The 15,062-nt window shown below is 45.1% G+C and overlaps 1 protein-coding gene across 1 annotated transcript in view; it reads right to left on the minus strand.

Moving 5' to 3' along the window:
• Positions 1-12,847: 12,847 nt before the first annotated feature.
• Il1f10 (interleukin 1 family member 10) overlaps positions 12,848-15,062 on the minus strand; it is a 2,899-nt gene continuing 684 nt past the window's right edge. Inside the window, exons 2-4 of the mRNA XM_005346373.1 lie at positions 13,877-13,962; positions 13,342-13,469; positions 12,848-13,060 (exon numbers count right to left, since the gene is read on the minus strand). Coding sequence (XP_005346430.1) covers positions 12,848-13,060; positions 13,342-13,469; positions 13,877-13,962 — 427 coding nt within the window. The remainder of the gene's footprint in view (positions 13,061-13,341; positions 13,470-13,876; positions 13,963-15,062) is intronic.

Genomic DNA, 15,062 nt, shown 5'->3' on the forward strand with positions numbered 1-15,062 from the left:
AGCCAGCAGCTGTTGATCTCACACCTAAGAATAAGAAAGAGCTGCCCAGACAGATCTATATTTTAACTGGGAGACCCACAGGCACAGCCACAGTACCCGGAGAGGAACAGGGCTGTGAAGCTCCAGGGGACTCATGTCCTACTAATAATTGGGCCCATGCATACACAGAGCTGACCACTGACCACAGACAGCTGTGTGAGCCATCGAAGAGGGCAACAGTCACATGGCCAATCCAGCCGGTGATCACAAGGGCAACTAAGATGGTGGCCACATATGGAGGTGGCCTTGATGGTGCTAATAAAGCAAGGACACTCACACAGCAGCTGGAGCTCTACATCAGCCCAGAGACACATGACCGCCACGGAACCTGAGACGTTCTGTGTCACCAGCCTTGACTCACTTCCTCTCTTCTTTCCTCCTTTTACTCCCGGAGGGCACACTGGGATGACAGGAAACACAGATTCCCACAGAGTTCTGGTTCCTATATGGCAGCCACTCATTCTTGTCCCTTCCACCCAAGATAATGTCTCAGAGATCCACTCCCTCCCCAGAGCTAGGATACCCATTCTATTGCCCGTGCTGGGTTCTGACTGTTTGTATCCCTGGGGGGAAACAGAAGACCTGGGGGGAAGAGTCTTAAAACCAGCATGCAGATAAGCTGTTTGCTAATGACGGTCTGTCCAGTGTGTATGTTCTCCATCAGAAACCCACTGCTTGGGGTTGTAATGTCCCAGCAGGCACCTGGAGACATGAGAGGATGGCAGAAAATATTAGTGAAGTAATGAAAATCTCTATTGACTGTGACCAGATCAGAGAGGTCACTCAAGGCAGTGAAACCTTGCCCCATTTTCTTCCTTTTCTTTTTAATCATTTATTTATTTATTTATTTCGACCAGCTTCCCCTCCCTTCTCTCCTCCCATTCCCTCCCCGTCCCTGCCCCCCTCAATCCATTCCTGCTCTGTTTCTGTTCAGAAGGGGCCAGGCCTCCCGTGGGTATCAACAAAGCATGGCCCATCAAGTTGCTGTAGGACTAAACACCTCCCCTTGTATATAGGCAGATCAAGGCAAGCCAGTATGAGGCATAGGATCTCAAGAGCCAGCCAAAGCATTAGGGACAGCCCTGCTCCCATTGTTAGGAGTCCCACAGGGAGAACAATCGACACAGATGTCATGTAGAGGTAGAGGACTTAGGTCAGTCCCATGCAGGCTAACTGGTTGTTGGTTCCAACTCTGAGTTCCTATGAACCAGGCTAATTGTTTCTGTGGGTTTTCTTGTGATGTCCTTGACCCCTCTGGGTCCTACAACCTTTCCTTCCTCTCTTCCACAGGACTCCCTGAGCTAGGCCTAATGTTGGTTGTGGGTCTCTGTATCTGTCTCCATCAGTTGCTGAATGATGAAGGCTCTCTGATGACAATTGGGGTGATCACCAATTTGATCACAGGAGATGGCCAGTTCAGGCTACGTATTTGCTATTGCTAAGAGTCTTAGCTGGGGTCATCTTTGTAGATTTGTGAGAGTTTCTCTTGCATGAGGTTTTTACCTGATCCTGAAATGACCCCTTTCCTGTCATCTCTTACAGCACTCTTCCCCTCCACTTTCCCAAACCAACTCCTCAAATTCCCTTCCCCACCCGGTCCCAGTCCATCCAGGAGATATCTTCTATTTTCCTTTCCCAAAGAGGTCAGTGAGTCCCCACTTTGGATCCTCCTTGTTTCATTTACAACAGACTAGTTGAAGCTTTTAGGAAATCCACCAATCTTGGTGCCCCAAACCCAAAGAAAGTCCTTCTGGGCCACCATATTATTACACAGTTAGCCATGGCAGCTATAGAAAGCTTCAAAATCACAGATAGGATCTCTGACTACACAGACTCAAATATTGAATAAACACCGACTTCTCCTTGTTCAACACTGAGACTGAAGAAAGGCAGAAGGGACCAGATGTTGTAGTAGGAGCGGCGGGCTGCATCCCCGCCACCCAGCCGCCTGCATGGCTAGCTTTACCTGAAATAATTACACGGAAACTGTATTCTTTTAAACACTGCCTGGCCCATTAGTCCTTATTGGCTAGCTCTTACATATCGATCTAACCCATTTCTAATAATCTGTGTAGCTCCACGAGGTGTCTTACCAGGGAAGATCTTAACCTGCGTCTGTGTCCGGTAGGAGAATCATGGCTACTCCTTGACTCAGCTTCTTTCTCCCAGCATTCTGTTCTGTTTACTCCACCCACCAAAGGGTTGGCCTATCAAATGGGCCTAGGCAGTTTCTTTATTAATTAACTAATGAAATGAAAGCAACAGATTAGAAAGAAATCACTCCCACATCAACCAGAGAAAGGAGTCCAGAAGACTGTGCTTGACCCTGTAGGTGCCATTGGCCAGGCCCAAGGGATCTGTCTGATAAGCCTCAAAGGGTAGAAACTAGGTCTGTTCAAATGTGACCACCCAGGCCACCAGACACATGACTGTATCAAATGCGGCCCAACCCCATGGCCATGACCATTGTGTAAGGATCCAGAGGATTGGCCCTGCTCCTAGAGAATGAGAGGACCAGCTGGTGGGAACATCTCACAGAAGTAAAGGTGCCAAGGGAAACAGACTTGCAGCCACAAAAGCTGACGGCAGCCTTATGGATTTCCAACCCAACCTCCTTTCATGTTGTTAACGTAATTGTGTCCTGTGTACTTGTGTAATTGTTTATATGTCATTAATGTTAAAACAACGCGGGACAGAGGTCAGTCTGCTCCTGGAATTCCCCCAAATCACAGAGAAGCCAAGCACATGGTTTTTATTGTAGACTTAAAAGTATCTTGGCATGCCCGATTTCAAAGAAAATGACCGGCTGGAGAGTGTGAAGGGGCTGGTCCTGTGGAGACACAACCGCAGGATCTCCACAACTCGGGGCACCAGAAGGATATTCAAGGAGTTCCCGTGCGGGTCCAGTGATGGTGTACCAGAGGCCAGATACCTTGAACCAGACCGATGACTCACTGCAATGAACATGCTACCCGTGGGGCTGACTGGGTATACAACTGGCTGATTGATGGAAGTGTACACTGTGTGATACACCATGGCTTCCGGTGCTACCAGGATGAATGAAGAGGTGTTGCAAAGACAGAGGAGTGAGGGTTTTTTGTTTATTTGTTTATTTTGTTTTTAATTAAGTTCGGGGAGCATGTTACAGGGGTGAGGGGCAGATATAGATGGACTTGGAGGTGAGTGGGATTGGGGTGCATGATGTGAAATTCCCAAAGAATCAATAAGGAATTACATTTAAAAAAAGTGTGTGTGTGTAAACTTAGGTACTCTTATTTAACTCCTAAGTTAAATGGTATTTTAAAAATACCATTTAAAAAAGAGTGGTATTTTTGGGTTTTTAAATGTTTCATAAAACCTTAAAATGCTACTTGTTTTTTAAAAGCAAAATTCAATAGAGTTATTAAACTATGAAATTTAACATTGGGTACAAATTTTGGTAAGGATTTCCTTTCAAATAAGGTGGTGGAAAAATTTTTTTAAGGTTAATAGTCAAGTGTAGCAAAAATAAAAAGAAATAAAATACATTATATTGATAAAATATTTTCATAAGTTCTTTGTATATTTTGGAGATCAGCCCTCTGTCTGATGTAGGGTTGGTGAAGATCTTTTCCCATTCTGTAGACTGCCATTTTGTCTTGTTGACTGTGTCCTTTACAGAAGCTTCTCAGTTTCAGGAGGTCCCATTTATTAATTGTTTCTCTCAGTGTCTGTGCTACTGGGGTTATATTTAGGAAGTGGTCTCCTGTACCAATGCATTCAAGTGTACTTCCCACGTTTTCTTCTATGAGGTTCAATGTGGCTGGCTTTATGTTGAAGTAATTGATCCATTTGGACTTGAGTTTTGTGCATGGTGATAGATATGGGTCTATTTTCATTCTACTACGTTGATATCCAGTTAAGCCAGCACCATTTGTTGAGTATACTTTCTTTTTTCCATTTTACATTTTTTGCTTCTTTGTCAAAAATCAGGTGTTCGAAAGTGTGTGGATTAATATCTGGGTATTCTATTTGGTTCCATTGGTCTTCCTGTCTGTTTTTTATGCTAACACCAGGCTGTTTTCAGTACTGTAGCTCCGTAGTAGAGTTTGAAGTCAGGGATTGTGATGCCTCCACAAATTGCTTTACTGTAGATGATTGTTTTTGCTATCCTGGGTTTTTTGCTTTTCCATATGAAATTGAGTATTGTTGTTTTGAGGTCTGTGAAGAATTTTGCTGGGCACTGAATTTGTAGATTGCCTTTGGTAAGATTGCCATTTTTACTATGTTAATTCTACCTACCCAAGAGCATGGGAGATCTTTCCATTTTCTGGTGTCTTCTTCAATTTCTTTCTTCAAAGATTTAAAGTTCTTGTCATACAGGTCTTCCACTTACTCAGAGTTAGTTATTTTATGTTATTTGTGGCCAAATTTGACAACCCAATTTTATCCCTAGGATCTACATCTCCTCAAAGAGACAGAGAGACAGAGAGAGAAGAAAGCCAGAGACTACTGCACAAATGCATGTACATACACACACATACCAAATAAAGAAATGTAACGAAAACATTAACAACAACAACAACAACAAACTGTTGATACTTGCTCAGTCTGTTTAGAATTTTGTTACTGATCAGGCTTGGCTCAAAAATCTTTGAGATACAAAGTCTTTTACTTTATATTAAGAGCTATGTCTTTGCAAATCCATACTTGGCATTAAAGATTGTTTAGTGCTACTCAGGAAATAATCAGATCCACATTCTAATTTAAAAACAAAGGGTAGATCTAAATGAAAGTCACAAAACTTTATTTTTAAAAAATCTATCTTTATGTGTACCTAATGTTTATATATTTTCTCTACATGTTAGTCCAAATTCCTTTTAATCTTTTAATTCACAGTATAACTAAAATTTCAGAGTAAAGGACAAAAGCATATAAAATTGAACATTACAGTCAAGCTGTTATCTGATTAATCATTGTCTCAGTTCTACGTCATCAAGTAGTCTGAAGAAGTCCCTGTTGCTTGGAGAAAATTATAGGAAGAAATAATAAGATCTAGATAATCCAAGTAAAGTTTTAAAGTTGGTTTTGGGGTGCTGGAGAGATGACTAAGAGGCTGAAAATGCTCTTGCAGAGAGACCGAGTTCGGTGCCATTACTTACAGTGTGCAGTGCACAGCTGGAAATTCACAGAGAGATGGGTTCAGTTCTGTTCTTACAGTGGGCAGTGCACGGCTGGAAATATACCCCGCTGGCAGAGAGTCTGGTGATGGCAGAAGATAACAAAATAATCCCACACTAGTTCAAAATTACGTATAATAAAGGGTTATTTATTTAGGGGAGACTCAGATCACTGTCCCAGATCTGGGTTCAGTTCTGTTCTTACAGTGGGCAGTGCACAGCCAGAAATGTGCACACTGCTCTGGCAGAGAGACTGGGTTCAGTTCCGTTCTCATACTGTGCAGTACACAACCGCCTGTAACTCTAGCCCTAGGGAATCTGAAACCATCTTCTGGCTGTTACAGGCACCTGAACTGAAATACTCATGCCCACAGAGAGACAGACAGAAAGACAGGCGTATGTATGGGTGGATGGGAACACACACACAAAACAAAGAAAGTAGATCTAAAATAAATAAATAAATAAATAAATAAATAAATAAATAAATAAAATTTGGTGTTTGGGGTTTCAAACAACAGAAAGACAATAAAGACAGTTAAGGTCCAGAGAAAGCAAGTTACAGGCTCAATTTATACCTTTGCCCAGGGAATAAAATAGTCCCATAGACAGATAAGCCCTTACTACCTTAAGCAAGCCCCAGGCTGGAAAAACTATTATACAGGGGCAATACCTGGCACAGCTATGGGAAAGCAGGGTTCAGTAGGGAACTAGGGAACATCTTTTCATTTTGTGCAAAGAAAGGTGTCCTATTGCTTGAAAAGAGGCTGGGCTCCCCTCAAAGATCAATGACACACATGGTGCCCTAATAAAAGCTCCCCCGATCCCCTAGTGTGATTTCTTTCCCAATATCAGGGCTTTGTTCTCTATCAGGCTTAATTGGTGACTCAGGAACTTGTAGTAACCAGAGCTAGTGGAAATGCCCCAAAGCCGAAGGAGTTATTGCCATCAGTCCCAGCCTTGGGGATTGCCCCACAAACGGTACCAAAGCAAAGGATGATGGGGGAGGACCGCCTCACTGGGAGTGCCAAAATTCTTAGATCTAGAGCTTACCTCACTACCTAAAATTTGTAACAAGTCAATATCTAAGATGCTTCTAAACTGTAGTAGCTAACGCAGCTCTGATAGATGTTTCTTGTCAAAAATATAAATGTCTTCTGATGTTTATCTTGTCATGGTAGTTAAGGATGCATCCTACTCAGACTAAAAGAACTCAATAGTTTCTCTCTGAGTTCTTTACCTTCTTGTGTCTCCACAGCCTCAGGAACACCTTAAGGACAAGGCCCCTTGCACCTACAGCTAAAATGCTAAAAGACTTCAAGATTCTCTTCAAGCAGAAAGGATATCTTAGCTTCTTAAATACAAAGTTGTGATCTTTTTATAAGCAAGCAGCTGCAAACTTGCTTTGTGTTGTGAGGTGTAGAGGAGCCCCTTGTTTGGTTCCTGGCTGCCCAGCTATCTTAGACTCAAAATAATCACACAGAAACTGTAATTTAAAACACTGCTTGGCCCATTAGCTCTAACTTTTTTATTGACTAACTCTTACATCTTAATTTAACCCATGGCCTACCAGCAAAGTTCCAGCACATCCCATGGCGTCTCCTGGCTCCGCCCTTCTTTCTCCCAGCATTCAGTTCCTTCCTCCTCACCTACCTAAGTTCTGCCCTATCCACAGGCCAAGGCGGTTTCTTTATTCATTAATGGTGCTCACAGCACACAGAGGGGACAGCCCTGTCATATTGGTACTCTTGGTACTCTTACTAACCCACACTAGCTTCCTTTTGATCTATTCTACCATTAGATTCCTTAAAAAAAAAAAAACCCTGCAGTTTGGGATTTTTTTCCACATTCTAAATCATCAGTGTATTTTTGTCAATAGTCAAAGGGAACATGCCCTCAGGAATAACCTACCCAAAGATGGCTCTTCTGGAACAAGTACGGCCGTGGCTTCCCTGGGTCTTGTCCTTTCAGGGGACATCGATTGGCATAGCTATCTTACTCTTACGTAGGCCTTGTACCATTAATCTTATAAAATTTGTGTCTTCCAGGATATGATAGTTTTAAACTAGTTCTTTATGATGCAGCTTCTGCTGCATGTGGTCCAAATCCTCCTCTCCAGTCATCAGGAGAGGATGGAGAGAGTTAAACGGCTGTCCTCAGGCAGAGTCTATGTCCCTCATCTGCAGAGACAAAGTTATATCATCCAAGCATCCCCAAAAGATTTCTGGGCTACAGCTCTTGGGTTGGAATTGGGTCAAGAGAGCAGAATGCAGAGAGACATCATGATTAATGTGTCAAAGAAGATAGTTGGCAGCAGAAGCAGGGAAATCCCTCCTAAAGGGACTACATGAAACAACACTGAACATGTTCAAAAAAGACCTTTGATTTCTGAGTGTGGGAAAACTGGGTGCTATTAAGTAAAACATAAAAGATTAGGGTTCTGTGGTCAGGAGCTTTCCTAGTCCAAGTCTTGGTCCAGGCGATGTCCAGTCTCAGGAATGTGTTTTCTTAATAAACTGTTTTCTTTTCTATCACTATCTGTGTATCCCAAGTCCAGCTCTTCATTCCATGCTGTGGAAGCTTGGAAATGTCTGCAGGTGCCCTCTGGACTCAGATACACACCTATAACACCATAGCATCTGGTGTATGTGTCGGAGAACAGTGCAACAGCCGCTGCAGTTGAAGCAGAGTGGAACAGAAAAGAGCATGCAAGAAGGATTATAGATAACCCATTTTCCCCCAGATGTGCATGATCCTTCAGTGTGGTAAGAAGGATTATAGATAACCCATTTTCCCCCAGATGTGTATAATCCTTCAGTGTGGGGTTCTCTAAAACCAGTTTGAAAATACATAGCTTTATAATAGTAATATAAAAATAATAATCCAAGTTAAAATGTTGAGTCTGCAGTCATCTATGTGGACAGGCTACTGTAAGTAGTAGTAGTCCACGTGCTGTGGCTATGATAAATGTCTGTCTACATGTTCCAAAATAGAAGAACCTCCACTGAAAAGCAAGGTCCCAAGCCTTCTTCATCACACAATTCTATAACCAGAGCCTGGGCAAGATTGTCTCAAGAGAGTTGATAGGGATGAATGTGTGGACGAAGCATTCATTGTAGCATGTTTAAGTCTCCAGGGAAGAAGACGTATGTGCTGTCTGAGGACATCTGTGCCAAAAAAGTACTGAGTGAACTAAGAGTAAACGTGTATTTTAATATTGAGCACGCATGCGTGCACACAGACACACACACAGATGCGCAGACACACACACAGACATACACAGACACATAGATACAGGCATACACAGAGACACAGCCACACACAGCCACAGCCACAACCACGCACACACGCACACATGCACACACATACACACTTGGCTCCAGGCTTCCAGAGAACAGGGCTGATGGTCTCTTGTTACGGGAGTGCTGTAAAACATTTTTTTAAAAAAATGTTTATTTATTTATTATGTATACAATATTCTGTCTGTGTATATGTCTGCAGGCCAGAAGAGGGCACCAGACCCCATTACAGATGTTGTGAGCCACCATGTGGTTGCTGGGAATTGAACTCAGGACCTTTGAGAGAGCAGGCAATGCTCTTAACCTCTGAGCCATCTCTCTAGCACCCCTGTAAAACTTTTTAATGGTAAAATCAGTAAGGCAAAGCTTCTTCAGCGATGCAGAGCTACACTTTCTGTTTGAAAGTGAGACAGAGATGGGCACAGACAGAGACAGGCAGACAGGCAATAAGAAGCATTCATATTAAATTTGGTGAAAATGCTCACCAGGGCTCACAACCTCACAAAGCTGAACTCTGTCGCCACCTGCAGTCCAAAATAGTACATTACAAGCTCCCCATCTTAGAAATAGGCTTGGGAATTGGCACCTTGGTAGCTAGAGATAAGACTGGAATTTTTCTAAGAGGTAGACTTTTGTTCAGAAAGAATCACAGTAAACTATTTATGTATGTAAATGTGAGATTCAAGTTAAAATGTTGTCAAATAATCCAAATGCAAAGGCATCAACTTTTTGATTTTTGCTAGCTGATACCCAGGATAACTTTCCTTTATCTACCCCACCCCCCCCAAACCGGGATTGCCTTCACTTGAACTAACATGTGTCATGTATCCGGGGATGTTTTGTGTGTGCTTTGTGCAGTTCTTCATTGGGTCGACAGTGATGCTCAAGTTGCTATCTTAAAATAAGAATCTGGTCCAAAAAATCAGTCAACGTAACATCTGAATCTCGGTTTGAATGATTTAGAGGACTTTGAACATATCGCCTAAACATAGGCTAAATCTATTCTAGAACCTCTTGAAACAAATCCCCTAAATGAATTCTACAGCGGACATGCATAACATGAACACCAGGGTACTCGTGTGTGTGTGTGCGCGTGCGCACAGAGCACACCATACACACATTTCTTGCCCACCCACCGAGTTCCTGAGGGCAACCTGAGAGATCTTCGCACTGTGTACCAGTCGCTTGTCCTGTCCCCACACCCACCGTTCTGAGCTGTAGGATAGTGGATAAGATCTCAAGGGTGCCTCTCCCACACATCTACATAATTAGAACATCTGTGGCCTGGTTGAAAAGATGGCGTGGTTTTCTAGGGAGGAGAAGGAATTTAAGTACGAGTCTCGGGCTATGGCAGAAAAGTCTCCCTGAGGTTCCTGAAGTGTATCTGTGCAAAGTAGCTTCTTTTGTTTTTGATTTTTGATCCCCCAATACCACAACATCATCATTCATTATCATTTATGCCCGGCAATGCTTAAGCATGCATGGGCAGCCCGTTTATGGCTCAAGTTATTCCTGTCCTGGGCAGTCTTAGATGGTTGTGTTATTGTCATACCCAAGGTTCCAGTCTTTCTTTATGCTCTATCCAGCATTTTTTGGGGCCTTCCTCTTCACCTTATCCCGTGCACTCCTCCAAGCAGTGCTATCTTCGGGTATCTTCCGTCATTCATTCTCATAACATGGCCAATGTATCTCAAGTGCCATTGCCAAATCCTGTAGTTTACTTCCTTCTGTAGATGGAGATGCTTCTTAATGTCATCATTGCACAGCCTGTCTCTTCATGTGACACCTAGAATCCTCCCGAGACATGCCATCTCAAGCACATTCAGTCGCTGTTCTGAGGAGTGTCTCAGTGTCCAGGTTTTGGAGTTGTAAAAAAAAAAACAATTCAAGACAAGTGTCTCGTATACTTGTAATTTTGTTGTTGTTGTTATGTCTCTTGCTGACCAAACCTCTCCTAGGGAAACCCAATGCGGACAATGCCATAATAGCCAGCCTGCCACTAATTCTACCGGAGCTCTGCAGCACGGGAGTTTTTCTGGATTTTTCCGATTTATTTATTTATCTTGGTGTATTGGGGTGGCGGTAGGGGATGCAACATGGCTCACATGTGGATGTCAGAAGATTCTGGAAGTTAGTTATCTCCTTCCATCATATACATTCCAGAAATCAAACTCAGATCATCAGGCTAGTGAGTAAAAATGCCTTTTCCAACTAAGTCATCGCACGGTCCCCAGTGTGTGTGTGTGTGTGTGTGTGTGTGTGTGTGTGTGTGTGTGTGTGTGTGTGCTTCTTAGCTCTGGACCTGTCAGGCAAGTGATCTGCCACTAAGCTAAGCTCTCAGCCCCAGGCCTGTCCAATTTGAGACAAGGTATCTGCTTTTTATAGTGTCAGGTCTCCTTCCTCTACACCATGTGTCCTTGAAGGGCAGAGGGCATGCCTTCAAGGTCTTTGTGTCCCCAGCACCTAATGTAAACTTAGCAAATACCAGATACTGAAAGTTTCTTTTGTCTGTGCAGAGAATGTGATTCTGCTGGGGTTGCTGATGTGCCTGGGTGTCCCATGGGCACAGATCACAAGAGGAGGCCAACAAAAAGGAGGGATCATTCTTCAAACGATTAACCAGGGCTATTCTAAGTCTTGAGTTCCTACTTCATCACACCAAGGGGCAGCTCGGAGAATAGGCATAGTCTAAGAAAATGAAACTTAGATTAACTAAACAGAAACTGCCAAGTAACCTCTAATTAGCCGCTCGAACAATTAGAAACTCCTGACTAACATTTAAGCTGGGACTTTCCACTTTAAGCAATCATTTTTTTTCTTCCCCTTGTTTCGAGAACGCCTTCTGAACGTATTCTCCCCACCCTCCAGTAAGCCCCCCTTGGTAAAGCCCTGAACAACTCATCATTGGTGCTGCCTGACTCACGAATAACTCAGATAAACTCTAACATGCCTAAACTTATGTGCCCAAGTTTATCTCCTAGCTCGTAGCTGAAGGAGATATGCCACTGTGGGAGGGTGAAGCAGGGTCAGGCTGCCAGGGAGCCAGAGCACAGAAACTGACCTCTGAGAGCGTGGTGAGGATGCAGAGCTGAGTGGAGGCTCCGGTGGCATCTAGGTCAGCTCAGGAATGATCACAGGGGCCCTGCTTGCAATACCAAATGATTCCTCTGGCGCTCCCAGATACAGCCCAAACTCCTTGGCGAGCCATTTGCAATCGGACCCCACCCATCTTCCTACTTTAATTTTCAGCAACTCCTCAACCGCAAGCCTTGGGTTCCAGCCACATGGATGACACACCATGCCCCAGACGTGCCCGGGGCTCTCCTCCATCACACCTTCCTGAATTGTTGGTTCTACGTAGAGGACTTGGCCCCCTGTTCATCCACAGGAAGTTTTTTTTTTCTCTCTTTGAGTCCAGGGTTGGATGTCCCTTTGTGCAGCTCTGAGCTTCCTGGGCAGCTCTCCTCCCCAGTCTGCCTGGCACTGTGCTCTCTTTGGGTCAAATCCTGAGTGTCTACCCAGAACCTCATATTCATCTTCCCAGTCAAGAATTTGCGCCCAATACCTTTTGTGTTCCAGCACTTTGCTCTAGACACTGGTGACACAAAAGAGGGCCAGCAGCTCACCTGTCACTGAGCCAGCATAGTACAGGCTAGATAGAGTCGTGTTGGATCAGGGACATGGGGGACAGGATAATGTCATACTAGAGCAGGGACACAGTTTCTATGAAATGAAAAATTGCTGGGGCCCTTGGACAAAGGGTGCAACTCTAAACGCTCAGAAGAGTCCAACTTGATTTTCTGGGGTGTGACCTCCCCTTAAGACAGGGACTCCACTGAACCCTGGACTCAACATCCAAGAAAATCTGTGGGTGTCTTTCCAAGAAATCACCAAGCACCTTGCCCCTTAAATTGCGTGTGAAACACAAGTCTTACTATGCCTGCGTCAATAAACCATGGCAAACTCGGTGGCTTGAAACAATGGAAGTATATTATATTACAATTCTGGAGGCCAAAAAAAATCTGAAATCCGTGTCAGGAGCATTCCTGCCTTCTCCAGTTTCTAGAAATCGCTCGCATTCATCATCACAGGTCCCTACTCTGTCCTCACATTTAACAGCAAAGTTTACCGCAGTCTCTCTCCGACTCCTTCCTTCTCATGAGGCCTCATATGATTTCATTGGGCCCAAATGAACCATGGAGGAAAAGCCCCTTTTTGCCTTTTAATGTAACATCGTTACAGATTCTGGGGATTAAGACGTAGACGTCTTTGTAGACGATTGTTCTGCCTTCCACAGACTCTGAGGAAGATGGGCTCCGTTTGCGGGCACTAGGCTGGGGTAGTCCCGCCCGCTTACCGACTCTGTTCAAAGTAGAACTCAGTACGGGTAGAGGGGTCAGTTTCTTTGGTAAGCTGCACTGGCTGCTGGGGCTCAACGGGGCCACAGAGGAACCAGCCAGGGAAAGCAGCAGCCTCGAGCCTGAACGCAGAGCCCAAGCTTCTCTGGAAGAAGGTGAAGCGGGTGGTTTGCTCGCCTCCTTTGTATAGGTCCTCGATGCTCACATCCTGTGGGGAAAAGAGAGACAGCTACGAGGTGAGATGATTCTGACTGGATGTCAGCCCTTGATACCTCAGAAACTTAGCCGAAGGACTCGATAGGAAAGAGTTTGACCCAGGGACGTTCCTTCCATTCCTTCCCTAGATCCCCAAAAGGTGAGAATTCCCTCCCTGGAGGTAAAGAGAGATAGGGGGCAAGAGAGGGGACATTCCGGTGCAAAGATGCATTTGCAGTCTGACAGCCTGGGCAAGGCTGACCGTGTCCTTCAGGATGAGGAGGGGTCTCTCACCTCCAGCTTCAGGGAAGGGCCCTCTCTGGTCTCAACACATGCCAGGCAGCAACTTCCTCCCTGGATCCCCAGGAAGATGGGCACCTTGGAGCGGTCCAGGCCTCGGTTAGGAAGGATACAGATCTTCTCTGGGGGTAAGACAAAATGCGAGTCAGGCAGTAAAGGGACCCCAGGTGGAAGTGGTTTTTTTTGTGTGTGTGTGTTTGTTTTTTTTTTTTAAAGCAAGATATGGCTCAGCAAGGAGCAGCTGTGCCTGGGCACACCTGGCCTGTTTCTGCATGGAGACTGCAGGGTGAGTGGAACTCTCCAGGATAGGCTGAAGCTGCCTTTCACCTCTTCTCATTATCATGGGGGCAGCATTCTCATGTCTCTAAAGACATGGGAGAGGAAAAGAATCAAGGATCTGTAACGTGGAGATTGGGCGGGTCCCGGGAGAGAGGCCCCCTGATGCTCATCTGACCTACAGCGGTCTGAATTAGGGCCTGTAACGTGGAGATTGGGCGGGTCCCTGGAGAGAGCCCCTCCTGATGCTCACCGGCACTGCAGTTCTCTGAATCAGGGTCTCCCACCAGGAGCTGGCCATTCCGTGTGTACAAAACCTTTTGATGCGCGTCTTTGATTCTGAAATAGGAGGGCAAGGTTAATGGGCTGCTGCTGCCAGAGATCCTTGTGTCTTCCAATCCCTGGGCTCTGGGCCACCACACTGAGCCTTTGGTGAATTTTCTATTTCTGGAGAGGAGTGGGGACGCTGCTCCCCTAAGGGCAGAAGCAGTCTCCACGCCAGAGCAAGAGCAGGTTTCCTAGGCTCATAAGTGTCAGAGGCTCTCGGGAGTGACAGTGGCCAGTTTCTCATGAAGAGATAGAAATGTTTTCACCGCTGTCTGAGTACTTGCTTTGAGACTCGGGTATCCCGGGGACACAGTGGGATTTGGAGCCTATCCCAGCTTTGGAACCACTCAGTAATGAAGAGACGGAGGGTGCAATAAGTGTGATTTGCTTTGTAAACTTAAAAATAAAAGAGAGAACTCTGAAAACAAAGTCTATGTCAGTAGACGCTCACCCCACTCTGGCCATGGTGAGGTACACTCTGGGTGGACCGAATCTAGGAGGTCGAAGCAGAACTAGATCAGGGCCTGATTAGTCACTGGGGATGGCTGTGGATCTAATGACCTGCCTGGGAGGGTAAGTATGCACCAGGGAAGCTGGGAGAAACTGTCGTGCATGCGAAACATCAAAAGCATTCCTGTTATTAGCCTAGTTGCCCGGCTGGTTTCAGAGATGCCCATCAATTGCTCTTAGAGCCCAGGGAGCTCCCAATACCTTGGACCAGCGCCACCACCTCCAGGAGCCTGGTCTGACTCTGCAACAGTTGGTAATGGCTGTTTAGAAACAGCTCACCTGCTGTGTTTAAAGCAGGCTCATTTGTACATTAAGATCAAAGGTCTGCGAAGATTTTGCCAACTGGCAGTCTTCTCAGCCTTTGGGAGCTGGGACGTGACAGTTCACCTCCTGGAAGCTTAGACACCACTAAGTTATTGTCAAGGAAGCAGTATGGTGGTAAATACTTGAATTCAGCACTTGGGAGACAGAGGTGAGCAGAGCTCTGTGAGTTCGAGGTCGCCCCGAATGTACATAGCAAGGTCCAGGCTAGCCAGTGCTATAGAGAAACTCTTCTTCCTTCCCCTCCCCTTCCCCTTCCCCTTCCCCTTCCCCTTCCCCTT

This window comes from Microtus ochrogaster, chromosome 4 (genome assembly GCF_000317375.1).
Source record: "Microtus ochrogaster isolate Prairie Vole_2 chromosome 4, MicOch1.0, whole genome shotgun sequence".
NCBI classification, from domain to species: domain Eukaryota; kingdom Metazoa; phylum Chordata; class Mammalia; order Rodentia; family Cricetidae; genus Microtus; species Microtus ochrogaster.